The 27,730-nt window shown below is 49.4% G+C and overlaps 2 protein-coding genes across 5 annotated transcripts in view; one reads left to right on the forward strand and one right to left on the reverse strand.

The window, feature by feature from the left end:
- PNPLA1 (patatin like phospholipase domain containing 1) overlaps nucleotides 1–3,515 on the forward strand; it is a 46,151-nt gene extending 42,636 nt beyond the window's left edge. Inside the window, 2 exon segments of the mRNA NM_001290109.1 lie at nucleotides 1,146–1,251; nucleotides 2,071–3,515. Of these exon segments, the coding sequence (NP_001277038.1) occupies nucleotides 1,146–1,251; nucleotides 2,071–2,097 (133 nt within the window). The 3' untranslated portion in view covers nucleotides 2,098–3,515.
- Nucleotides 3,516–5,731: 2,216 nt separating this feature from the next.
- Nucleotides 5,732–26,916, reverse strand: BNIP5 (BCL2 interacting protein 5). 4 transcript variants are annotated; one of them, XM_038553866.1, is made up of 12 exons: nucleotides 26,732–26,916; nucleotides 19,556–20,178; nucleotides 18,320–18,439; nucleotides 16,564–16,628; nucleotides 16,060–16,300; nucleotides 14,892–15,023; nucleotides 13,983–14,041; nucleotides 13,436–13,673; nucleotides 12,430–12,561; nucleotides 11,492–11,556; nucleotides 9,800–10,057; nucleotides 5,732–7,735 (listed from the first exon to the last, which is right to left on the reverse strand). In XM_038553866.1, the coding sequence occupies exons 2-12, from the start codon at nucleotides 20,172–20,174 to the stop codon at nucleotides 7,700–7,702; spliced, it is 1,965 nt and encodes a 654-aa protein (XP_038409794.1). In that variant the 5' UTR covers nucleotides 20,175–20,178; nucleotides 26,732–26,916; the 3' UTR covers nucleotides 5,732–7,699. The 4 variants fall into 4 exon arrangements, with proteins under 4 accessions (XP_038409794.1, XP_038409793.1, XP_038409792.1 ...); XM_038553865.1 differs by having other exon boundaries at nucleotides 13,436–13,676; XM_038553864.1 differs by having other exon boundaries at nucleotides 13,983–14,044.
- Nucleotides 26,917–27,730: the final 814 nt, after the last annotated feature.

The raw sequence follows: 27,730 nt of genomic DNA on the forward strand, positions 1-27,730 counted from the left end.
GGTGCCCCTCCTTCTGTGTTTTTTAAGTCAGATGTTCAAGTTCATACTCTGATGCTGGTTATTTTAGTGAGTAGTTGCTGTTTGATAATGCTACCTAACAAACACCCCTCTCCATCTCAATGGGTTACAAAGCAAATGTTTATTTTGCTCTTTCAGAGTTCTGTGACTTGTCTGGGATAGCTCTGCTTAGGCTACTGGTTGGGGTCGAGTTTGATCCCTGTCCCTTTCATTCCAGGACCAGCAGATGTGCCAGATATGCTCTGCCTCTGGATCATGGCTAGATACATGTCTCAGCCTGGCTTTCCTCTGCTAGTTTGTCTCTCCTCCAGTCAGATTTCAGCAGTCGTCTGATCCGGGTTGTGTAACTGGCCTCAAAGTGGCAAGACAGATTGAGAAATTCAGGGACTGCCTACGGCTACAAATGGAAAAGGAGGAGGTCCCACTTGCTAACTGCCACTCAAATCCTCTGGACTGCTACTGTCTGTCAGACTCCTCGAATTTCTAACATTTCTACAGCTAGAAAGCCCCTCCTTTTAGTTACTATGGAATTTCCCCCTATTCAAATGAGAATGTGATGATAATAGCTAAAACTTAGAGTAGTTATTATGTTCCAGGCATTGTGGTACAGAGAGGGTAAGCAACATGCCCAAAGTCACACAGTAGGTAATGACAGAGCCAGGATCCGAATCCAAGTTGTCTGTCACCAGCATCTTGGTGTCAAGCACTAAGTGATATAGCCTTCCAGGGTAGGAGCACCAGAGTGCATCGGAAGTCACAGGGTCTAGTCCTAGATTGTCTGTTTGGCAGGGAGGGTGCACTTGGAGGTGCACAGACACGGCAGGGATAGCTTGGGTGCCATGCTAACAAGGTTGGACCTCACCTGTGGTGCTGGGGAGACATCACAGGGTTTAAACAGAATGACATGGTCAGATTTGAAAACCATCCAAGAATGTACCGTGTACAGTGCACACGCCAACATTTCTCTGAGGTGGACTCTGCAGGAGGCTTCCTACAATATCCTTGAGAGGGCCAATGACTGGCCAGGGCCACACAGCAAGTGGAAGAGGCCTTGAAACTCAGGGCTTCCCATTGGCCCCCTTGTCTCATTTGTCCTCACACATGCTTTCTTGGCTTTTCACATCCAGGTCTGCTCCCTGTCCCCTCGACTTCACTCTGCTCTCCACTTCCGAGACAGTTTGGGTCACCTACAGGCCTCATCCCAGCCAGATCCAGGAACACAGCTGTCCTGAGGTATGGAACTGTCCAGCATCACCCTGGAGGCCACACACGACCTGCTCTGTCCCCAAATGCTGCGGTGACCTCTGAGCACTGTTGACCCAGTTTCCTTTCTGACCCCACCTGCCTCTTCCTGGTCACAGTCAAGGCCAACCCTAGCGCATATAGTTACTCATGTACTAAGAAAACAGTACCCTTTCCGAAAGAACTTGATTGCGAGCTGCTGGATGATCTTGATAATACACTGATTTTGTTAAAACAGTTGACTGCCACCTGCTAGAAATCTGTATGAACGACATATAAAGCTACAAAACGGTACACATAACATACAAAACTGTACAAATAACATGTGGCATAAATAGGTCCATGATATGTGGCCCCGTTGCATTGGCAGTTTCTCCTTGTACAGTGTACAGTCTGTACAACTGCACAACTCAGCACTCTGGAGGCCACTCCACTTTTTTTCCCTTCTCGAAAAGCCAAGTATTAACCAGACTTTTGTAAATCTAATAATGTTTCAAACACTCTTTTATCTACTCCTGCTCTGCAAATGGAATTCTCCATTTGCAAACAAAAACAAAAACACAACAAACAAACACACACACACACCCCACAAAAAAACCTCTTGTATAACAGTGGGATTTGCTAACTGACTTTTTGGTATAGATTGAGATTTCCAATTTACACACATCAAGTTGGCTATAATGGGGCCTGGCTACTTGCTTGGGGCTGCCCGAGGCATAGGAAGCTATGAGGGATGTTCTCAGCGGAAATAAGGGGAGGAAAGTCCTAGATGAGGGACTTAGAAATGATGCATCTCTGTCCTTTTTCTAGGAAGCTGTGAACCAAGAGAGAACTTGAGCTGGAATGAAAGAGAACCTGTTGACCGCAAGGTAGAGCCTTCTCCCCAAGGCTCTCAGACACATTCTCTTCACCTAGGCCTTTTGGGGATCAGATGTCACCCACGACCAAGCCTGTTCATGCAGAGGGTCCTGCTTCTCCTGGTCAAGCAACTCCTTGTCTGAACAATCTCTCAGCTTCTCTGCGGTCCTCCAGCCCTTCCACTACTCTGCTCTGGACAGATAGATGGACACCAACATGGATAGGCTCTGAAGAGCCCACAGCACATCCTGCTCCCATCTGGCTGGGCTCTGGGCCTTCCTCCCAGCCCAGCCTGAGTTTGCTTCTTCGAGATGGACCACATCAATTCTGGCCCACCCGGGATCTAGTCTACAGGGCCAAGCTCTTGGGGGTTGAGCAAGACTGAGCATGGATGCACTTTCCTCTTTCCTGTGGTGTCAAGAGACTGAGCTCTTTGGTTTTGTCTTGTTTTTCATTCTCAAGTGTACCAAAGGCTTGATTTGGAACCACTGGACTCGGCCTCAGCTGCTCAGTGGAATCACTTGTGGAGCGGATCTGGCGTGAGGTCTTTAAGAGGGCTTGTGCAGCACGGCCATGTTGAGCAGGCCGCCCTGGGCTTCCCTGAGCCTGGTGTGGCTGTGGAGGAAATGGGAGGCCAAATGCCCCTTCCCTTCCCATCCCCAGAAGGGCGGCACGAGGACAGACTCTGCTGTTCACACCTCAGTGAAGACATCCCATGACAAAGATACTCTCAGCCTCAGTTTTTCCAGCCTGTCCCCCCCAAAATTAGCCCCACTTCTTGCTGGAGCATGGGTAGCTTCCAGCCCCCAGCCAGGCCCCATAAGGAAACCCAGGCTGCCCACAGGCCTCAGATGTATTTGCTTAGCAAATTCCAGACGACTGAGTGGAAAACAGCTTTGAACTTGGTTGGAACCCCTGGAGGAAGCATGCAAATGTTAGCCATGGAGGGTGGAGGGCTGTGGCAAGGGGGCCTGGTGGAGCCTAGTCTAATGGGGCCATGTCCCGGAGCAGGAGTCCACACAGGCAGCCTTAAGAAAGTTCTTCCAGGAAGAACCTAACTGATGTGGGAAACAAAGGAAAAAGAAAAAATTAAATGTCCTTGCTGCCTACAGCCCATTGACAAGGCCTTGAAACAGGCAGAGTGACTTTCCTCTGGGAGCTCAGCTGCCTCCGTGTTGACACTCTCCTAAGGGCAATGTTACTCCGACCCCCCAGGATTTCCTTTAAACCTACTTTTACATATAAAACTCCCTTTGGAAACTTCCTCTATCTCTAACCCCCCCTCATGATACATGTTAGCAACCATCCTCCAGGCACATGGTCCACTGATCTACATCTGAAGGGGCTCTTGATGGAGTTTTTACTAAACGATAATAAATGACCTTTTCCTAACAATAGCCAGTGCCCTCTTGCTCCCTCAGGATCCTGAAAAGCTTGTTTCTAAAATCGCTTGGAGGCTTGCACCGTCCCTAACCCCCTCCCCACTTGAAAGTATATAGACTGTCACAGCTCCCCAGGGCTGTTCTTTCTGCCCACAGGTCCTGTCCCCCTGCTTTTAATCAAACCACCCTTTTGCACCAAAAATGCCTTAAGAATTCTTTCGCGGCTGTCAGCTTCGAACCCCAACATTTCCTACATCACTAACTGTAACTTTGAGAGGCTCAAAAGGGTCAAATCTCAGGTGTTCTTGCACCTTCTGCCTACCTGATACTGATACCCTGATGCTGTGGCTCAGACGGGTCAAGGGGAGCACCCGGGGACTGTGTAGCGGGGAGGAGAGAGGCCCCTGCAGTGGCCCACCTGGCTGTGTCTCCTGCTCTTGTGGTTTGCAGGTGGCTGCGTGCAGGGGGGCCGGGAGACACGTGAACCGGGGGAGGGAGGGTTTCATTCCCACGCAACTCTATTCCCTGGCGTGCAAGGGGGACTTGAACATAACAATAAATTGTTCCAACCGAAAGCCTGTATTTAGAGCCCAAATGCCCTGATGTTAGCGTTATGTTACTGTCAGAGGTTATCGATAAAACCCCCTGGATACTTTCCTTCATTTTGCTTATTTCCCTTTTCCCCTTTACAAGGTAATTAGGAGAATTGTTCTTGCATTAGCCCCAGGCTTGCCAGATAAAATACAGGGCAACTTGTTCGATTTGAATTTCAGAGGAATCATTACTCAGTAAGAGTATGGCCCCAGCATGGCTATTATTTGTTGTCTATCTGACATTCACAGTTAACTAGGCCACCCATATTTTTATTTGCTAAATTTAGCAACTCTAATTATCTCCTTTCTCCTTATAATGCTTTTTTTTTTTTAAAGCCAATACTAGTAGATCGTTTTTTGATGTGCCAGTCACTGTACTCTGAAATTGGATGTCTCAGGCTGCGGAGGCCAAGGGCAGACCGCTCTGGTCTTCCAAACAAGCATATCTGAATGACCTCTCCAGCCCAACCCTCCCTGATAACTCAGCTAACACCCCGGAACTCAACCAGGTCTTGGCTGACCCCATTATCTCTGACTCACTCACTTAGCCTCCTGACTTCTCAGGGTCAGAAATGAGGTTAATTTTGTCCTGAGGTTACTTACCCACCTTTTCAAAGCCTTTCAGAGCAGCAGGGTCTCCCATGCATCTCAGCGCTCTTGAAAGCCTCAGCGGGGTGAGTTAAGGGAACCCCGCCCTCACACAGTAGTGTCCCTGCCACCCTATATTCTTACTGGCACTAAAATCCCGTAATGAGTAAGGTCTGTGAACAACCTGAGGGCAGAGGTTGTGCCTTTTGCATTTGTGTATTCCACAGAGCTGGGTCAGATCTGGCACGTAGTAAATGCTCAATAAATATTGGTTGAGTAAATGAAGTACTGAATGAGACAGTACCCGGAGGCACTAAAACAGGGGTTCTGGGAGCTGGATCCTGTCCTGGTTCTGTCTGTAGGGGGCCGCGGGACCTTGAACAAGGCGTCTGCCCATTCTGAGCCCCTGCTTCCTCGTCTATGAAGTGATGTGCTGCCCTCTTCTGCCCTCCTCAGATCATTACAGGGAGCCTTCAAGGTTGGGGAGTGGAAAGGTGGTTGGGAAAGAATCTGTACACCAGAGGGCCGCCTTCCCCAGGAAGCCACTGGAAGAATTCATGCATTCCTTGAGCAAGGGGAGAGGAGGTCTTCGATGCCTTTCAGCAGAGACCATATTCTCTGGACCAAAACCCAGACACTGTATCCTGTCCATTTTTACCCTGGTTCTGAGTGAGAGTTTGGGCACCAAAATTAGGGACTTACTAAAACAGATGATGTAGAATCAAGACTGGCCCAGATATTCTTGGACTGTCATCTTGGCAGGCACAGAGTTGTAGAATGTCAGGTCCAGAGGCAAGTCTCATGTCCCTGAGGTCCTCAGCCTGCGGGGAGTTAGACTAAAACCCAGGTCTCTTGATGCTCAGGGCACTCCACGACTGTCTTACCAAGTTGGAGCCCAAGGATGGGACCCCTGGGTAGCAGCTGGAGAGGGACCCCCAGCTGGGGACAGGGAGGCTGACCCTCACAGCCTTGCAGGCACCAGACTGGCCTAGATGTGGCAGGTGCCCTCACACCCTGCCACCATTGTGAATAATCCAGATTAGACCTTTGTGCAAGGCAATGTCTTTATTTGCTTAAATAACACAGTACAAAAATGAGACTCAGATGCCAGCATCAGGAACTCATACCAAATACTCCTACAACTGAAAGAACATCATCCCAAATAAGAAATTATGTACAGAAGGTTCCTGACCTTCATTACAGAACTGATTCTGCCCCTTTACATTTAGGGGTTGTGTTCTTGACACTAAAATAAATCCATAAATAGCTCATCTCTCCCCAACTTCTTAGGATCGGCAATAAAACAAGATGACTTCAGAATATGCTTTGTTGAACTTCCTAAAACTTTGCCTCCGGTTTGAGGCCAGTCCTGTCTAAGTGCCCAAGGCCTCACCGCCCTTGGTTTTACTCCCTCTCCAGTCCTACCCTACAGTGATCACCATGGGTTCAACACGACAATGCAGTGTCCACTATAAGGGTAATAAGAATGAGTCTAGATTTTAACACTATCTCCCCCATGGTCATGTGTTCCGGGCAATGTCCAATGGCTATGTTTATAGCCCTGTTGGGCATGCAGGGACATGTGCAAATTGCCCATCTGAGCCAAGCTGTTCAAACTATTCAGCTTTGTAGAAGGCAGAGCCTCTAACAGCCTACACCTCACCTTTGTGCAAAAACAAAAGGGAGTCCCTTTCTCAAGACTTTTCTGCCATGAGGCAGAAAACTATTATCATAAATCTATAAATCTACAATGTCTAGGAAGTGAATAGCATTTCCTGGGGTATGGTACTCTTGAGCAGTGCACACCCATGCAACCATCCCTGGCAATCCATCTTAAAGCCCTTCCCTATTTCCTGAAAACTACCCAGTTGTATCTGTAATAAGAATAACAACATACATGAACATAGCACCATGTAATTTTCAGAACTCTCCATATTCATTTTCTCACTGACTCTTGACAAACCCTCATGAGATGGGAGAAGTGCAAGACATCAGCTTCACTTCTCTGGACATAGAATTATAGTATTACAGCACTGGAAGGATTCTGAGAGACCGAGGATCCCCAATTCACAGGTCTTCTCTATCTGAGGCCTGTAGACTTCCTGAGAGGTGTCTGCACATCCATGTGGATATTGGTAATCACTGTTGGTCAACTGAATAAATTGCTTGTTGCACATGGATGCACATCTAGCTAAATGCATGTGGGTATTCTGGTGGGAGATTAAACAAAAATTTAGATAGAAAACTAAGGCTCACTTGAAATTGACATCTAGAAAATGCCAGCCAGCTTTTCACATGATAGTAGGTATTGTTTTAGCCCCTAAGGGTCAAGAAAATACATGATAGTAAAAAATAAGGGTACCTAAGTCCATACTAGGGTTGGCCCCAGAATGTGAAGGCCTTGACCCCAGCCCCCAATTTGGAGATAGAACTACCGGTTGCACAATCCCAGTTGAGGACCACGGCCTTCCAAGGAATGCCTGGTAGAAGCATCTGGATCTCAGGAGCTCTCATACTCATTTGTCTGATCATTCATTCATTCAGTGAAGACTTAAGGACTGCCTCCAACTCAGTGGGGTGTATTTAGCCACTGAGTGAAAGCCTGACTCCCCCACCCCCACCCCATTTAGGGAGACTTCAGCATGATAGAGTCCAAAGAGGTCTGATGGGTCACATAGTTTTTGCCCAGAATCCAAGGTGTGGAGAAGGTGACAAGTCCAGGATCTTGCAGCAAGTTTGGGGCAGGTCAGGAGGTGGAGCTCTGGTCTCCTAACTCCCAGTACAATGCTTTTCTTTCCCAGACATGGCCTCTGCCTCCTGCTAAGTGGAAGAGGGCTTTGTGTATCTCAGTCTCAGTAAGCCCACAAGGGCACACGGACACAGATGGCCATCCATACTTGTCTTCGTTCATGCCTGTGAAGCACTGGATTGGGATATTATGAAGCATCTTCAGAGGGACCGGCTAAAGCTTACAGTTGCTCAGGTAGTTCAAGGAAACTTGAGTTAAAAGTATAGCTTTTAATCTGGACTTCCGGTTTCAGGACTTGTGATATTCTGAGAGGAGAAAAAAGAACATAGGTTTTAGCCATAGCTCAGTTACTCATGTGTCCCACTGTAATAGCAACAGACAATAGACTTCTAATTAACATATTAACACACCACACTAGCTGTCACCTCTGGGTCTTTACTCAGACAGCAGCTCTTGCCTTATAGTGCCCTCCTGGCCTTTTCTCCCCATCAACAGCCTCCCCACCCTCAAAGGCCAAAACCTATGCTTGCCACCTCCTGGAAGGCCTCCCAGATCAATGGTTTCACTGGCCTCAGTTACCACTAATTTGGCATTTTACTGAAACTTAATTTTGTCATCAGGAAACATTCTGTCTTTCCATATAACAGAACCATACAGAGGCCCTCCAGCATCTCACACAGCTGGGCCCAGTGGAGGCTCTCAATACTTATTGGTTGAATGAATGAAAGAGTGAGTGAATGAATGGTTAGTAAAACCAAAAGCTGGAGCTAGGGCTACTGAGGAAGTCAGAGCTGTTGTTTCTATAATATCTTTCACAAAGAACTCAGATGACTCCATAAGTTTTTATCTAACCCATCCTAGAGGGCAAATTATCCATAATATCCCCCATATCTGGGCAAAGATAATGAGGCTGAGGAAAGAGACATCGAAGGTCATAAGGAGTTCCCACCAGGAAAACAAGTCAACATAAAGCAGACCATTTGAATGACAAGAAACGAGTATTATGAGATCAGAGCTTTCTTGAGAAACTTATCATATGACTTTGAAAGGTAATTCCAGGAAAGACTGGGTGTTTCCATAATGGTGACATCATTGTACTAAAGATCTAAGGACCGTTTGGATGTAGAAGTCCTGTTTGGCCAATGCCAACAGACAGAATCCTTCCTCCCTTTATTTCTTTTTAAGATTTATTTATTTATTTGTTCATGAGAGACACACACACACACAGAGAGGCAGAGACAGAGGCAGAGGGAGAAGCAGGCTCCATGCAGGGAGCCGGGCGTCAGACTGGATCCCGGGTCTCCAGGATCAGGCCCTAGGCTGCAGGGGGCGCTAAACCGCTGCGCTACCAGGGCTGCCCTCCTTTTTTTTTTTTTTTTTTTTTAAGATTTTATTTATTTATTTATTTATTTATTTATTTATTTATTTATTTATTTATGAGAGAGAGAGAGAGCATGAGCAGGAGGAGGGATAAGCAGACTCCCTGTTGAGCGGGGAGCCTGACAGGGGGCTCAATCCCAGGACCCTAGGATTTTGGCCTGAGCCAAAGGCAGACGCTTAACCAACTGAGCCACCGAGGCACCCTGGGGAACACTTCCTTCCTGTAATGTCACCCCTTCATTCAGTAGATTTTGCACTAAAGATCTAGGTCAAAAGGCCTATAGGCAGGTTATCTTAAGTGATTTTGAAAAAAGTGGGGAACACTGTTTATCAGAGTCCACCAGACAACATGAAAACTCAGACTTTAAAAAAATCAGTGAGGAGTATTATTTCTAAAGGAACCGCCTCAGAGCCTTAGGGGCAGGGGCGAGGTTATTAGGAAAAACACGAAACCAATCAGAAGAGTGAGCTCGATGATAGGGAGAAGCTACTTTTAATCAATCAACCAAGACAAGGTCAGTGAAGGATCACTGCCCCCTAGAAGCCTTCCAAATCCAACAGCCATGGATCCTCCTCATCTACCTCAACCACTTACTTCACTTGATATGGAATCTTACTCTGCTTTGTCATTCGAATTTTATGACAGTCTTGAATTTGGGAAGCCAAACAGCACAACCCATAAAATAATAAGAAGGGCAAGCTAAGGTAGCACCGGGTCCAATATTCCACATCCAAATCAAAAAGTATGGAAATGCACATACAATTAGGGGCTGGAGCCAAATAAAGAAGATTCTAATGATCAAATAAAGTAAAGCCAGTGAGGGTTTGGGGGAAAAAAATAGATCACGTGGGTTAGAATCATCTCACAAGGCCTTAGCAAGAAGGTGGCATTTGAGCTAGACCCCAAAAGTCAAGAACTCAGCAGAGGAGGGGAGAGGACAGTATACCAATCCTGTTGGGATCTTGAGCTGGGTGTCGCTTGTTCTTACCTGCTGGGCCTCCCGACAGGGGAAATGGGAGTAGCTGTGTTGGCTGTAGCGCAGGCCCATGAGGCTGAGGACGGCGTGGCTGTTGTTGCCAGCAAATTTGTTAGGCAAGCCAAAGGCAAAGTGGTAGGGTCCCTTAATTAGCTTCCTGTCCGACTCCGTAGAGTGGGCCTGCTGACTGTGTAGGGTGGCTGCCAGCTTCCTGAGGGAGGAGTCTGAGAGCCTGTATAAAAACCTCTTAAAGCTGGGGTGTCGCTTGATCTGGAAGCAGAGATGAAGACAGGCCATCAGTGCCGCTGGCGAGTAGCCCCCTCCCACCAGCTGCCCCTGGCCCCAACTGCGTGCACCCAGGCTGGACACCTTCCTGCCCCTTGGATGAGCTCCCGTGTTAAATGCTTCCACCACCCCCAGCCTCTCAGAATCTGTTCCGCAAGATTCAACTCCAAGCAGCAGAACAACATGGGGGGGGGGGTGGGGAGAACGTGCAGGTCTTTGTATAACAGATGCTTAAGTAGCATTTACTAGCTGTGTGACTTCTCTGAGCCTCAGTTCAGTTGTGGGTAAAATGGCAGTAATAATACCCCCACCCACACTCAGCGTTGTTCGGGGAAGGGAATTAAGTGAGATGGTTTATGTAAAATGTTTCATGCAGAGTAGATGTTGGATGGATTTAAGTTCCCACTCTAAGTCGCTTCCTCTTAATACCTAAATGTCCTAGGTTGGGTTCCCCCAGAGACAAGGGCTTAAGTGCAGTTGGTTTATGTGGTCAGTGATGCTGCAAAACACCAACAGAGGATGAGGATCCAGGACAAAGATGGGAAGGAGGTCCACAGAGGTTAGCTACTGAGCCTGGTCCTCGCTGGCCACTCCAGGAGTCAACATAGAGCACATTCCTCAGAGTTATCCCCTCAAGGGGCAAGGGAGCTAAAGTATGTATACACCAGCTCCCAGAAGCCATGGGCTGCTCCTCAGAAGGTGGGGGGTGATCATTCTGGCTTACTGTGTGGATGGTAAAATGATTCTAGGGGCCAGTCCTCAGGCAAAAGGATGCAGGTGCTGGCAGTGGGGAGCTGGGCCAGTGAGCACTGTGATGGTAAGGCGAGGCACTCACAGTGTCCCTATGCTCATGACTCATCTGTGACCTGGGCTCATATCTATTGTTTCATATGTGATCTGTGTTTGTTTCTCCAAGTAGACTGTGAGATTTTCAACAAGAGAACTTTCTGTTATTGGCTCTTTGGCAGGAGAGGCAAAATCTAAAAGCTTGAGACAACTGCTGATCATAAAGATGCTGAAATGTGTGCCAACAGAGAGTGAAAAGAAAGCTAGTAGAGGACAAGATCAATGGGACTGGCAGGCCCAAGGAAAGAGGCTTCAAGGGAGGTGTGAACATGAGTTGAACTTCAAGGGGGATTTGGATCGGGGAGGTCCCGGAGGGCGGGGTGAGCTGCATAGACATTATATTAAGCTAACATTTATCTCATCTGCTATGTGACTGGCATTTTCTATATATGCACTAAACTTTGTCAAGTAGGTATATACCCCCCATTTTGCAAAAGAGAAAACCAAGACTCAGAGAGTTTAAGGGACATGCCCAAGGTCACCTGGATGTAGAGATGGGGATTGAATTCAGGCCTGAGTTGTGGGTTGATGAGGCCTCCGGGGCCAGCCTTGGGGGTACTGAGTAGTCCTTACCTGCTCCCCTAACTGGCCATCCACTTCCTGGAGAAGGTCCGCCAGCCTCTGAATGATCATCTCCTCTACAGAAAATAAAGAACGATTCAGAGGCCATTGACAAGTTCTGCAACAACACACCCTCCCACTACAGACGGTATTTTGTCTCTAAAACACAGTACACAGATGAGTTTTGAAGGGCAAAGAAAAATCTTCTCCAAAACTAGGGCTGGAGCATGAGAGCTTTATTTGAGTTTGTTTATAGGAATTGAAAAGACTTTGGCCAGTCGAGCCTCACCTCAGCTCCATTTTTACAAATGTGGAAACTGAGATCACCCAATGTCTCCTATCCAGGCTATAGAGTAGCATGGTCACGAATGGGAGTTGAGACCAGGAGCAGCTAATTAGAAAGCAGGGAGGGGGAGACGCCACAGCCATGGATGTAACAAGATCGCGTCCACCAGGCGGGGCTGTAAATGGCCACATGCGTTTGTCTGATCCTACCAAGACCCAATGGCAAATATTCTGAATATTTGCAGACCTTTCATCATCAACAGTTGGCAGCTTGAAATCAGCCATGGTGGAGACACTTACACCACGGAAATCTGCAAAAGCTACATATCGGGGCTCCCCCACCACACCCACCCTCATTCTGTTTGCCAGAACACCACTGGTTATGAGACCCAGAGCAAGCCGGGAATTTTATATGAAACATTCGAGCAAACCAGTGGAGCAGGGTGGGTGAATTTACATCCCACAGAAAGACAGGTGTTCTCACCTGCAACTTGGCCCCAGGAGCCCCAGTTGAAAGGCCAAGGCTGCCTCCTCCCCAGCCTGCTAGAGTCTCCTGGGGTGTTTGTCAGTAGCCCTCCCAGACCCTACTCGAAGTCACCCTCTGAGGCCCATGCAAACAGAAACCCCACAGCAGCCGCCCCGGGAGAGAGTAGGGTGGTACTAACTAGATTCGAACACTTCATCTGGCTGTGGTCCCTCCTCTGGCTTATGGCCTCTGGTCTGGGAGGGTGCATCTGAGGGCTTAACAGGTGCCCCTTCGGTGGGCAAGGACTCCCGGAACTCGACGCCGTCCAGATCTGAGGGCAGAAAGGAGATGGTGTGAGCATGTTTTGCACCTGTCTCAAATCCACAAGCATATCCAGGTCCAGGTTCTGACAAGAAGCTGTCCAAAGGCACTGGCCCCAGAGGGGTCCTGCTTCCCTGGGCTCCTCAGGGAGCCCCCAGACCTCCAGCGCCCACCTCAAAGGCATTCACAGAGCCTTCTCTACCCCCTCCAGAAATATTCTTATTTTCTGCCACCAGCCCCCTCTGCCTCCCTCCTCACAATGCAGGAGGAAACAGAGCAGGCCTGTCCACAGATCCCACCAGATGAGCCCACATCCCCTTTGCTCTGTGAGGCTTTGCCAAGTCACTTCCCCTGTGTGAACCTCACTTTCTCCATCTGTCAAATGGAAATACCAAGACTGACTTCACCGGTTATAAGTGGCTTAAGTGAGATAACATGTGGGACAGTAGCATGTAGTGGGCCCTCCATACATGTCAAGGGAATCACTGTATACCTCATGCTTCGGAGGAGTAAAAAAGCAGAGGCCCTGGCCATATCCTACTTCATCACACCCAGGTCTCTGTGGTTTTCTATTAGCTTTCGGGTGAGTCAGATGCACCCAGCTGATGAACCCATGCACTGCTCTCCGACTGCATTTGATTTTAAGTATTTGTGTGTTTGTGGGTGGGGGAAGGGAAGGCTGGCATCGTGGGTGGTGGGTCCAGCTGGCAATCAGCACCCCCTCTCTCGACAGCCCTCCCACACCTCCCCACCTCATTGGAGCAGAGAGCCAGAGAGTGGAATCAAGCTTGAAGCAGAGGTCACACAGCTGGCCTAGCCTGCTCTGAAGGAAGCCCGGGGCCAGAGGCAGCCTCTGTTGCCATGGTGATGCTGGGGCTGCTCACCAAGGCTGCTGGAGGTGGAGGGCTGATGGCCTCCCACACACAGGGGCAGAAAGCTGGGCCTCCTGTGCGGCCGGGACTCTGGGCTGGTGGCACCTGCAGCCCCAGCTCTCTTCTGGTCCTTGGAGCCATGTTTCTTATGTGAAAAGGCTTTTCTGAAGCTGCTCTTTTTCTCATGGGATTTCCTTCTGTAGGGTAGGGACAGGTTTTCTACAGCCACCTCTGGTTCCTGGACTTGAAGCTGCTGTGGGGGAGATGAGGGAAACTGAGTCAGGGCCCCCGACCTTGAGGAGATTGCAAGCAAGCTGGGGAAAGAGACCAGCCCCCCCTGAAACACACAGAGACCCCGTGTAGACCAGAGGGTGCAGGTGCAGCCTGGCCAGCGCGAGTGTGGCCTGAAGCCATGGGGGTCGGGGAAGCTGGCTTCGGGAAGGCGGAAGGCTTGGAGGTGGGCTCTGGAAAGATGGAGAATTGGGGGAGGGGCAGCGAAGTTATTATGGCAGGCAGGGGTGGGGGTGTCCCCAGCAAGGGTTGGGAACGTCGGCCTCACCTTCACTCCCCACTGCTCCTCTGCATCCGGGAGTAGGGCAATGATCTCCTGGATGAATTCTTCTAAAAAAGAACAAAACGGTGGCTTGCACTCGAGGGTAGAGAAAAGCTTATCTATGGTCTGTCCTCACTTCCTAAGGCCCAAGTGGCTCCCTGGGTGAATCTGACCGGTCTCCAGGCTGCTCATGAGCTTGCCCTTGTCCGGTGTCCCAGGCCGGGCCCTGAGGACACCGGTAGATTCCTCAGAAGTGGCCTGAGCAGAGCTGGTGCCCTGGGAATATGTTCATTTCTTCGTTGGTCAGTGAGCGCCTATAGGTGCCACGTTACATGGTGAGCCCCTGCCTCCAGGAGAAGGTGCCTCGAGGCCATTTGGAAAGGCCTGGTCCCCTCGCCCAGCACCGCCCTCCTCTTCTACTTAGAACAGGGGCCTTCTCAATTCCCCTTCAAGGCACATTTTCTGTGAAGAGCAAACAAGCAGGAGGGGTGTGTGGGGGAAGGGGATCTTTAAACCGTCTCCAGACGCACAGAACTGACAGTGATCGTACGACCCCATCCTTGGCCCTGCCGATGGCAAGGAAACAGTAAGCATGCTGGCAGCCGGCCACCTGTTGAACTCCCCCAGAGCCCCTGCCTCTGTCCTTCCCTCTGGACCTCTGCTGAGGCCCTGTCCTCAAGCTGGGCTCCATGGCCACACCAATAACAACAACAAAGGGCAGCTAACATTAATTAGCTCTCGGCAGCTTATTAACTATGCTGAGTGCCCCGGACGCCACACTGCCCCTGCCTGCTGTGCTCGGAGGAAGTCAAGGCCCCGTCACTGTCTCTCTCTGGGTCCGTTTCTCTTCTACATGTAGAAGGGTCGGATCAGATAATTTCCAACAGGCCTCTAAGAAGAGGAGAGGGTACTAACTGAATTCCAAGGCTGTGTTGGTCTGCACGTCCTCTTCTGGTTCCTGACCTCCTGCTTGGGAGGAAAGCTGGAAGGGACTTGGACCCCCACTGTCTGTGGATGCGGCCTCTTGTATGTTATGTTCCTCCAAGCCTGAGAAGCAAGAAGAAAGGGTGGGTGTGTTTCATCAATGTGAAGGTGTTGACTCACATGCAGAAGTTAGCAGAGGTTCCAAAGTTCACTCTGTGGCTAGAATGTGCAAAGGTCTTGATGCAGCAGAGGTGAGCGGTGGGTCAGGGTCAAGGCTTCCGTGCACGGGCCCAGACCTGCCTCCCTTATCCCGCTGTACTTCCTAACAACCAGTTTTCCTGGGCTCTGCCCTCCTCTCCTCCCTCCCCTGATAACCTCATCCCTCCTCCAGCATCTTGGCTTGGAGAAGAAAGGCCTGATTCCGTAGTGTGAATTATCCCAGCAGGGCCAGAAACCCCCTGCATGAGGCCACCTGCCCCTGTGACCTGCAATTCTGCCACTGGGGCTCATATTTGGTGTGAAGCATTGCCCCTCCTTTTTAAAATCTAAATTCCCCCAGCCAGGCCAAGCGGCTGGGCTAGGCTCTTCTTCCCCGCCACCCAGGATGATCCTTTCTCTCTGGCTCAGTTTCCAACACTGGTGGGCCATGTGACCCTGAAACACATTGTTTTACCTCCTCAGGCCTCAGTTCCCTCATCTATAAAATGGGGATAACAATATGGCTATGAACACTGATCGAGTATAGACACGCAGTACGGAAGTATCTTATTTTATAGGTGAGGAGCCTGAGGCAGGCACAGGGATGGCGAATGATGTAGAAAGCGTAGCTCAGAGTTCAGGTGCCCTGCTTCCCAGGCCGTGGTTCCTTCCTGCACATGCTACCCCCTGCCAGGGTAGAGAAGCTGGATGATGGAGAGATGTGAATGGCTAAGGGATCCCTCAACAGTGTCTGCTGTGGGCTTAGCTCGATTGCCTGGGCAGTGAGGTCTCGCGTGTGGAGGTGATCTTTCTCCTCCCACTGCCCTCCCCACACTGCTTGGAGCAGAACAAAAGTCAGAACTGGGATGGCAGCCCTTCAAACGGCCAATTCCAGCCCTGGAGAAGGTTCCAGAACTGGAAGCAGCTGCAGTGTTGCTATGGTGACTCTGAGTCTGCTCACCAGGGCTGCTAGAGGTGGAGGGCTGATGGCCCCCCACACACAGGGGCAGAAAGCTGGGCCTCTTGAGTGGCCGGGACTCTGGGCTGGAGACCTCTCCAGGCCCCGCTCTCTTAGGCTCCTCCGAGCTATGTTTCTTGTGAGAAAAGGCTCTCTTGAAGTTAGACTTTTTCTCTTGGGATTTCTTCCTGACAGCTGGCGCTGGGTTCTGCGACACCAACACCAGCTGAGGAGCTTGAAGCTGCTGTGGGAGAGATGAGGGAAACTGAGTCAGGCCCTGACCTTGAGGAGAGGGAAAGCTCCTCGAGAAGCAACCAAAGAGCAGCCAGGTGCTTCGGGGTGGCCCCAGGTAAGGGAGGTGAGAGAGCCCAGAGCCGGGGAGCACTGAAGCCTGGAAGGGCAGACAGGGTTTGAGCATGGAGGAGGAGGAGGAGAGGGGAGTAGGGACAGGAGGAGGAGGGTTGAGGTCAAGCCGATGGGGGTTTACACAGGCCCTTTGCTCCTTACCTCTTCCTCCCACTGGTCTCCCACTCTTTGGAGAAATTCCACTATCATCTTGATGATTGTATCCTCTGGAAGAAAGTGAATGCACCCAGTTAGTCTTTCCATGTGCATAGAGACCCCTTTCTAATGACTGTCTTGGACTTCTGGGATCAACTTAGTCCTGTATTAAGAGACAGAGCTTTAAAAAAAACGAGAGAGAGAGACAGAGCTCTTAAAACAGGTCCATGGCCCACGGACATGGGGAAAAGCACCGTGTCCCAGGAGCTAATCCTTCTAGAGAGACTCTGGAGAGCCACAGGAAAGGGCAGTAGGCCAAAGCATGCAATTTTAGGCAGGCAATCTCAGGTCAAGCTTCAACCTATACCCCCTATTTCCTTTGGCCTTTACAGATTTGTAAGTACCTGCTTTGGGTTTGGCAAGCTGTATGACCTTGAGTAAATCTCTTAACCTCTCTGGGCCTTCATCTCTCTGTGAAGTGTGAATCGTAATCCCGGTCCCAATTCCCTCAGTTGGCTATCAGGCCATTAAGGAACTGTGCTTGGAAATAATTTAGGAGCCTAATACCAATCTTCCCACCTGCAAAGTTCCAGTGGGGAAAATTGTGGAGGCTCAGCCTAATTAAAGTAGAGAATGGAGAGACTCCAGCAGATGTAACACAGACAGCCTGACAGGTGGACACCTCTAGCACACCAAGTCTTTACGGAGAAACCACAAACAACATAAATGGTTTTCATTGATACCCTCATCAACCGACCCAAAGACGGTATGCTCAGAGTAGCTTCTGCTAGCTGTCACCTGACCGGTTTACATGAAAGAAGGTGTAAACAAGACTCCCCCAGCCCCGGGCTGTCTGCACATTTTGACTCAGTCAACCAGCCAATTTCCTCTCATGTGAAAAAGCCAATTCGAGGGGCACCTGGGTAGCTCAGTGGTTGAGCGTCTGCCTTTGGCTCAGGTCCTGGGATCGAGTGCCACATCAGGCTCCCCATGGGGAGCCTGCTTCTCCCTCTGCCTATGTCTCTGCCTCTCTCTGTGTCTCTCATGAATAGATAAATAAAATCTTAAAAAAACAAAAACAAAACAATTTACGTGTAAAATAAACAGCCTGCAGAATAGCCAACTAGATGCCTTTTAGTTATTGTTTGACAAATGCAGAGATGTTTTATATCTTTTAAAATGTGCCCATTCATTATAGGGAATTAGATTCATAGAGCATTCACTATTGATTTTATTAAGGGCAATAACAGTATTGTGGTTGTGCATGAGACTGTACTCATTTCTTGGAGAGACGTGCTTAAGTATTTAAGGATGAAGGATCATTTTACTGAAAATGGCTCAGCAACAAAATTAAACACACACACACATTTATGAAGCAAATGGTGGCCTACATCAACAATTGTGAATATATGAGTATCTGTAGAACTCTTCCACTCTTCCATATATTTAACAATGTATATACAATCTATACTCTTCTATTCCACACTCCTTCTCTAAATTGAAAAAGACTTTAAAAAGTCTCATGCTCATTAACACATAAGGCAGGAACATTTGCCAGTGGCCGTTCTAATTCCTGAGACTCCCTTCTGTGAAACTCTAAAATAAGTAAATGTGACCAGAAGCCCCAGAAGGAACAAGATCTGTACATGATCTTGAGAGGACCATCCAAGGTCCAAGCAGTCATCCAGAACAATGCATTATAATCATTTGGTATCGGCCACCCCCACTGCAGAGAAAGAGGACACTGTAGATTCTGACTCACTGTCAGTGTTTTTGAGGTCTTCTCCCCACCGGTGACCTGTGGCTTGAGGAGAAATTTCTGCTGCTCCAGGAACCCCATCCTCAATGCACAAGGACTGGGGAAGATCAGAACCTTCCCCACCTGGAAGAAAGATGGAAATAAGTGTATGGGTTGAGGGGAGATCAGGGGGTGTCAGGGACGTTCTTCTGACTTTGCTCACGAACACAATAAAATGACAGAATTTGCAGAGAGACAGACACTGATGTAGCCAGCTCCAGGCTTAACCAAAAACAAAAAATGAGAAACCTGCCAAGGTTTCCATTTCAACCCAGGCATTCCTTCTCCTTATGAAAAACATGGTGAGTTTGGGGTCATCTGGGTAGCTCAGTCAGTTGAGTGTCTGACTCTTGGTTTGGGCTCACGTCATGATTGGAATCAGGTCATGATCTCAGGGTCCTGGGATCATGGGATCGAGCCCTGTGTCAGGCTGCACGCTCAGTGCGAAGTCTGCTTGAGATTCTCTCTCTCTCTCTCTCTTCTTCTGCCCCTCCCTTCACTCATGTATGCTCTCTAAATAAACAAATAAATAAATAAAATCTCAAAAAAAACCCAAAAACCCCATGGTGAGTTTTGAGTGCTCTACCTCCAGGTGCCTATAGTGTATTCAACTCCAGACATAAGAGTCAGAAAAGAAAGGCACCTTGGGGACCAGCTTCCTTGTTTTAGAAATGAGGAATCAAAGGTCCCAGAGAAGGGCCGTAACTTGCCCAAGGTCACAGAGCAAGTTTATTCCTGACACAGCCAAGTGTGGGACTGGCACTGGGCAGCTGGCTCTTTCCACGTCTCTGGCCGCACCCATGGTCCACACAGATGGATCGATGTCTGGGGCAGGGCTCCCCTCCTCACCGCTCTCCCTGCCTTCCCGTTTCTCCCTGGTCTTTGCTCCTTCAACTAGAGTACTTAACAACAACAGCCACCATGTGCGGACCATGGGCCAGCTCCGGGCCACAGCTATCCCAGCGGAGAGCAACTATTACCCCCATTTTATGGATGAAAAGAAAACAGTGGTGGAAATGGGCCTTGACCGCAGGCTTTCTGCCATGGTGCTGTTCTGCCTAGAAGACATTTCACAGTGGAGCTGTGCCTGATGGTCGCCCCACCTTCCACGTCCCTTCTGTTGAGAGGTTTGAAGAGCCCGCTTAGAGGACCATAGCCCTTGAGGGTGGGGCAGGGGGTTACCAGGCACGGTCTGCTCACCCTTGGGTGCTGGGCCCCGGTCAGCCTCCTTGGAGCATGGGGTAGCAGCCAGGTTGGGCAGCCCTGTCTCTTGGCCTTCGGCCTCATGATCTTGGGCCCCCTTGGTTTCTTCAGCAGCATGTTTCTTGTGACTGTGTTTCTTGCGGCTGGCCTTCTTGTCGTGGGCTTTCTTCCTGGGAGCTGTGTCCCCTGGTGCTTCCGGGGTTTCTGCAGACTTGGGGAGGCCTTCTTTCCCCTTTGCCTTCCGGCTGGCCTTGTCTTTGGGCTCCTCAGGGCCTGTCCTCAGAAAGAAGTTTATGATGGTCTTCAGCCACCCCTGCTGGCCCCGCTTCTGGGTCTTGTCCTTCTTGGTGTCCTGCGGAGGCCTCTGGTCACTGGAGAGAAACTTCTTGGTCTCCTCCAGGCTCAGGACACCATGGCCATGAGCTGGGCTCTGGGGACATCTGGTCCCATCACTGGCCGTCTGGTGAAGCACCCTCTTGGAGGGGGGAGTGGACATGGGCAGGGAATGGCCCTTGCAGTTCCATGACTCTGAGTCCTTCTTGGGGCTGTGTGACCTCTCCAGAGACCTGGCTCTCCTCCCCGACGGAGGCTTCTTGGGTCCCCGTGGATGATCCATTGCACTACAAACAAAACAAACAGCTCCCTTACAGGATACCTCCCAGAGATGTACAGGTGGGCTAACATGCCGACCCATGCTCCGACCCACCCTGCCCATTCGTGTGAGTGACCATCAACCCCCAATGCTATTGTCTCATTTAAATTCCTCAACCATCTGGGAGGAAGGGCTATCTTTGTCCTCATGTTCCAGAGGAGGGAACTAAACCATAGGAGGTCATGCCCCAGATGTCACAGCCGGTCTGCAACTACCCCAGGGCCTCCAGAAGGACACGGCCTTGCCAGCAACTTGCTTTTAGCCCTTGAGACTGCTTGTGGACTTCTCACTGCCAGAACTGGAGGATGATTAATTCACATTTCCCCCAAACCTCCGAGTTTGTGGTATTTTGTTATAGCAGCAATAGGAATCTAATATAACGAGCCAGGGGCCACGTCCTGCCCCTTGGGACTTTGGGCAGCTCATGTACCACAGTCCTCATCTGAAATATGCCTGAGACCTGCCTGTCTGTCTCACAAGACAGCTCGGTAAATGGCAACTCTGCTCCTCCAATTGCTTGGGCCAAAAGTTTGAAGTCATCCTGACTCCTGGCTTCCTCTTGCTCCCCACATCTAATCTGATGTGGTTTAATCCCACATCAGCAAAGACTGTTGGTTCCATAAAGCACATCTGGACCCCCACCCGTCTCCTCTCCTCCTCCACCACCCCATGGGTAAGCTAGGCCCAGCTCTGCTCACTGGGGCTATTGCAATCGCCTCCCAACTGGTCTCCCTGCTTCTTCCCTCAGCAGCCACGTGTTTCATTGTTATTGTCTGAATCTCTCTTCCTTCCCTCTGTTTTACCAGGTCCTGTATCCTGACTGCCTAGCATTCAGTAAGCACTCATTCAACAAATGAATAAATGTACAACACAAACATTTAGGAGACTGTGCAATACATAGGTATCTTTGGCTGCGTAGTTAACATACAGGACACATATTTGGACCAGTCCCATCTTAGAGCAGCTGGAGCCCTTCCTTTCTCCATCCAGAAGGAAGTAGCTGCCCACAGAAAAGATGATAGAATCATCTCCTCCTGGGCACCATTTTAATCAGGCCAGACTATGAGCAGTGCACCTAATTTGTGTGTCTTTAATCCGAAAATCCTGTAGCTTCCCAATTCTTCCAAAGCTGTTCAGAAACCCTTTGCCCTTTGGGGGAAGCTAAAATAAAATATGGTCTTGAATCCCAAATCTGAGCCCCTGGAGATTCCTATGTAGTTTAGATACACAGACTGCCTATGCTACTTTGTAATTACAGCTTTATCATGCATTTACTAAGTATTATTTAGCATATTCCCTATTCAAGAATTACCTATTTACATCATGTCTCCTGCATTTACCAACTAATTCATTAAAGTGTGCCCCATCACATGTCCAGCTTAGAGGCACAAATAACAACCTATAATTGCAATTGATTTGGAGGTGACCGTAGCATTCAGGATATCTTCCCTGCTTCATGCACAGGTCTGGGGAGGAGGGACTTCGAAGGGTGGCCAGAGGCCAGCGGGAACCAGCAGCATTGCTGGGGATCCACATGGACAACCTTGCAGGAAATGATAAAACGGGCTGGGGAGGAAGCTGGCAATTTGGAAGTCTTTATTCGGTGTTTAATGTTCCTTAAACGGAACTTCTGAGTTATATGAAAACTTTAGCTCTCCGTGCCTGTACCTTATGTGGAAATTAAGTAATGTTCTCAAAAGCCTCAGAGGTCGCCTTCTGGTCATGCTTTTGAAATGTGGTATGGGGTGGGATGAGCAGAGGAAATCATAGAAGAAAATATTTTCTTTCTTTTCATTTATGCCTTTCAATTAAGCATCCACTAAATACCAGGAATTATGCTTGGTGCTAGGGATATATTGTACAAGATGCAGGTGGTACCCTCGGAGGGAATGCTCTGGTCTTCTTCAAATGGGCACCACATAAGTGGTGGTGACAGTAATGCTCTATTCCCCTGAGAGCCGCTCTCTCTTTAGTAGCACATGGTCTTAAGAGAAGATAAATTTAGGTTGAAGGTTTATTTAACTTAAGATCCAAGCAAGCTGAGCCAGAGATATTTACTGAATGGTGTCAGGGTTCTCTCTGCTTCTTCCATATATTCCTGTGGTCAGGGCACATTGGATGGGGCTGGCCGAGAAGCAGTTCGCTAATAAAACCACCGAACCACCGAACCAGCGAACCACCGTAACACAACAGAACACCCTTGTTCAGGAGCGGGGAGGGGGCTTAACACAGAGAGAGGGTGGGAGCATCCTTCCCAGCTAATGGGGAAAGAGGCGCAGTAATCCGTTTAAAAGCTGTCATTGCCATGGGAACGGTTTCCACCATCGGGGATGGTCGGATGGTCGCAGTGTCCTCCTCCTGCATTCAGGGGACACGCCGAGATTCCTAATCACAGCATCGGTACAATTCCACTGGGCGATGGTTTCCTTCTTGATGTTTTCTCAAGAAAACTGCCTCGATTTGGCCACCCTCTCTCCAAAGCAGCAATGCCCTGGGCCCAGAGGGAGGCGATGGAGCAGCTTAGAGCAGCACCTGAGGCTGGGAGAGGCCTTTCTGAGTGTTTACCCAGAGAAGAGTGACTCCAGTATCTCCTGAGGCCTCCCAATTCCAAATCCAGGGACCTCATCCTTCCCTAAGGTGCTACAGCATTTGATACGCTCTTCCCTCTCTAGGCGGCCGTGACCCAGCTCAGTCCACCCTCCTCCTACCTCTCAGACCTCTCCTCCTCTTTCACACTCTAAAGATCGGCCAATGCCAGCCCCAGGAGTTGAGACGGTGTGGCTGGCCAAGGAGGCCAAGTCCACCCATCCCCCAGGGAGACACCCCAGAAGAGCCCCCCTTTGGCCAAAGTGTCCTCAGACTTTTAAAATCTCTCAGCCCTAAGAGGACTGTGTTTTCACACACACTCCACATTCTACATGTGCTGGAATTAAATCTTTCCAGACATTCTGATTGTAAAGTTCTGCCTATCTAGAATTCATCAAAGCAAGATGTTCTCTTTCCTTCCTCTTTTTTCCACGTTTCATGCCCCTGCTCTGCCTGGGGGTCCACCCACGTTCAGCCTCCGGGGGAATTCCACTCTGTCCCGGAGGTGTGTCCAGACCAGTAACCCCAACACTGCAGCCAACCCCTACTGTACAGAAACCCAGCTATTCTTGTAAACCGGTTTATGACCTTGGCAGAAAAGGGACTTCGGAACAAAGTCCGAGCCTACTCAGAAACTCCCAAGCGATGTGCAAATCACAGGACTTCTGATAAGACGTGATACAGGCCAGTGACGTGTTACAAACAACCGCCACCCACCAGAGAAAGCCCACAGAGCTGACCTTGACTTACCAGGGAGCAGGAAGTTTGCCAAGTTCTGAGCGTGCTGCTCTTCTTGTTGCGCTGTCTAAATGCTGCGCTGACCTCATCTCTATACCATTCTCTAATGTAGTCCTCTGGCTCCATTTCTCTGTAACCGCTCTGGCCCAGTTCACAGAGATACTCTGGGGCTGCCTTTATCCACCCCTGTGCTTTGCACAATAGATATTCTTTTTTTTAAGATTTTATTTCTTTATTCATGAGAGACAACAGAGAGAGAGAAAGAGAGAGGCAGAGACACAGGCAGAGGGAGAAGCAGGCTCCATGCAGAGAGCCCAATGTGGGACTCGATCCCGGGACTCCAGGATCACGCCCTGGGCCGCAGGGGCGCCAAACCGCCGAGCCACCCGGGCTGCCCTGCACAATAGATATTCAACAAACAGCTGGCTACTCCGAGGGAGTGTGTACGGCACCCACATCGGGGCCCCGCGTCAACACCCACAGACGCTCATTGTCATGGTCTGAATGTTAGTGTCCCTCTGCTGCAAGTTCATATATTAAATCCTCACACCCAATGAGATGGCATTAGGAGGTGATTAGGTCATGAGAGCAAAGCCCTCCTGAAAGAAACAGGCTCCCTGGCCCCTCCTACCATGTAAGGGAACCACGAAGCCCCCACAAGACACCAAATCTGGGGCACCTTGTTCTTGGACCTCCAGCATATCAGAACCGTAAGAAGTAAAGGTTTGTGGTTGAAGCCACCAAGTCCATGGGCCAGAATGGGCTAACACGTTCATGTGTCACAGAAACACACTCTAATGCACATAAATCTATGTGGATTTATGACACCGTGTTATTTTTCTTAAACCAAAGGCAAGGGAATAATGAATTAAGTGTATTCGCCGCCACACTACCACCACCACCACCCCCAAGTTAGGAGAGAGGACCTGAACCTGCCTGGTTCCCAACTGTATCCACACTGCCTGGGCGGGGCTCTCAGGTTTGCAGAACAAATAAGCAATACACAGATATGCACAAATTCAACCAGTCACCTGTACGCAGCCACAGAGTGTCCAGAATGCCCTTTGAAACTGGCCCAGCTTCAAAGCCACAGCCTTATGAATCCTACAGGCTGGTGGTGGGAAATTGAGTCTCTGAACAGTTGAGAGACTCACCTGGGCTCCCACAGCCAGGAAGCATAGAGTTGGGGCTTGAGTCCACCTCCTCGAATTCTAAATCCTTTGTTCTCTCTCTGACACCAGGTGGCCTTCCATAAACATAAACACACACCAGGACTTAGTGGTGAGCAAAGCTGCTATTCCACACTCATGCACATAACCACATCTATACACATGCACACTGTGACCTGTACACATGGAGTCACAGATGCACAGGTGCTTGGTATAGATGCCCATGCCCCAGAGGCAAGACTGTCAACACCAGGCAGGGCTCACAGACCCACAGACTAGAAACCACTCAATAGGCTGGAGGGTCAAGGGCCTCACTTTGAGGTCACACTTGCTTCTCACTGGCAGAGGCAGCCCCTTGGACACTCCAAACTCCTGGAGTGAGAGCCATGCCTGTCCCCAGGTTCAAAGCCTTCTACCTGGGCTCCCACAATGATGTGGGTCCCATTTGAAGCTCACATGCCACCCCCCACAACTTGCAGTATAGTGAGGAGTTTCTTTGGGGAAGGCCCTCCACCTCCACTGACCAGACTCAAGGGGATGGCGAAGCTGTCATTTCTCTTTCAACACTAGACCCATCCTCTTCCCACGCACACCTCTCAGGTGTTAGATGGTAAAAATCCAAGGTATTACTTCTCCTTTCTGGAATTCCTAATAGGTTCTAGGAGCCAGAAGTCACCTGAAAAGGATCTAGCCCTACCTCTTGGATAGGACTCCTTTATGCCACATTCCTGGCAGGTAGGCTTGCTAACCATGTTGAAACACGTCCTGCAGTGGGAACTCACCACCCTTCCGCTGTCAGCCAGTCCGTAGTTTAAGAAAGTCCTCCTTAGACTGAGCTGAAGTCACCAGCAACAGCCCAGCCCAGTCCATCACTCTCTGTCCAGTCCATCACTCCAATCATTCCAGCCTCAAATCGCATGGTTTCTAGACCTGTCACCCTCCTGGGAATCCTTCCCTCGGTATTCACCTACTGGTCCTTGTCCACTTCAAAATGGACAGAAGCTCCAGCCAGGGCCCAAGCCCAACCACAGCAGAGCCTGATCAGATCTTTGCGTGAAGCCTCAGGTCACAGGGGCATTTGAGCAGCCACATGGCACCATTCGGGGTGCCAGCTCGGTGTAAAGGGGTGGAGGAGTGGACTTTGACCATCTGCCTATTCTTTATTGCCACCACCAAACACACTTATACCTGGTGCCTATTTTACAAAAGGCTGTGTGCTTGCATCTCTTGAGGATCCTTTAAAACTCAAAGAGCTACCTAATGGCGGAACTTCAGGCACTAGGATAGAGCAGTGGGGCAGACTTGGGGCAGGGGAAGTGCAATCATCATTCCCAAAGCTGAAAAACTCCTAAGATAACCACCACTCCCCTCCATCCAACACTAGACTGTGCTCTGCTGATGCCCCATTCCATCCTCACCCCATCATGTCCTCTATCAAAGACCACAGGCAATGCAATGTTATAATCTGCCATCAAATCCCTGTCAGAGCAGCAGGCCACCAGAACTCTACATCTCTTCCTAGCCTTGGACTAACTTCCAAGAACTTTAAAAGGATAGACATTGAATCAAGCCATATCATAATAACAATACCTCCTGTATGTGAGGTCTCTTTACTATATACCTTCACATAAAATCCATGACTTGACCTCTACTATGTTCAATGGGGAAATGAGCAGGAGAGGTAGGTAATGCTGCTCCCATTCTATAGATGAGGAAACAGAGGCCCAAAATAAGGAACTTGCTCCCCCAGGCTTGCTGGGCTAGTAAGAGGCAAGACTAGGACTTGAATTCAGAGCTTGTAAGCCCAAGTTAATTCAGAGCTCTTTGAGCGGCACTGCCCAAGATTACTTCACTGACATCTGCCCTTTCTAGAGGTGAGGAAACTGAGGCCTAGGGAGAGCCCAACAATCCAGAAGCAGAATTGGGGTTCAACTCAGAGTCTGAGTCCTGGGTCTGCACCTACTTTTAGGACCCCAAGATACCCAACTGCTACTCCAGCCCCCAAGAAGAGAGTATCGTTCAACTAACCTCAGACCACAGAAGTTACTGCTGCCACAGGACACCCTTGGCCAGGACCTCCAGACCACAGACCAGGAGCTCTGTGTCGGGTACCCCTGCAGTATCTGGGTACAACTCGCTGTCGGCTGGAAGTTGCACCGAGGGGTAGTCCCCCTAGCTCGCCCAGGGAGAAGATGCTACTATTGTTGCTGCCAATTTCCAGTGTCTCAGAAGATGCTTTGGTCATGGTCATTTATATCCTAACTCCCAGGAGCTGAGCTCATGGGCAGCCAATCCAGAGAGCCAAGTGTCAACCTTTGCGGGTTATGGCCTCACCCTGTCCTATCACAGCACTGCTTCCTGCTCCTCCAGCGATAGGAGGCTTACCTCAGCTACCTGGGGGAAAAAAACAAACCAGTTTCATTCAACAACTTCCCTATTACATCCAAACATCAGCAAGAAACCAACGCCAGAAAACAACCTGAGACCTGGCTGGAGGAAAGCTGGTCCGTGAAAGAGAAAACCAGCCAAGAGGGAAAGATCTAAAAAGAAAGGTCACTGAATGCAACATATATACTGGTTGAGTTGGGGGGCAAACTCAGAAGGAGGAGTGATAAGGCGCCTGTTTTCCAAATCCCGCTACCCCTGGATTAGGGTCTCCGTGAATTTCAACAACATTCTAAAAGGTCTTAAAAATTCACATTTTCACTTTCTGTAATGCCTGGATGTTTTTAGAGAGTTTATACATGTTTATAATCCAAAAGAGAAGAACTATTTTTATTTAAACACAAGCAAAAATTGTCAGAAATCCAGTCTTGGTTAACTTGACATGGGAGGTATTGCAAAGTAAATATTGAAAGCATCACGCTTTGGAGGCACCCAGACCTGGAACCATATGCCAGCAGGGGACACAATGTGTCTGAGTTTGTTTTTCATTCAAAAACTAAGTAGTCTCCAAAGAGGGTGAGCATAAGGCCAGGTGTGATAATGTTCCTAACGAAAAGAGGAAAATCTACTGAGTGCCAAGCC

This window comes from Canis lupus, chromosome 12 (genome assembly GCF_011100685.1).
Source record: "Canis lupus familiaris isolate Mischka breed German Shepherd chromosome 12, alternate assembly UU_Cfam_GSD_1.0, whole genome shotgun sequence".
NCBI classification, from domain to species: Eukaryota; Metazoa; Chordata; class Mammalia; order Carnivora; family Canidae; genus Canis; species Canis lupus.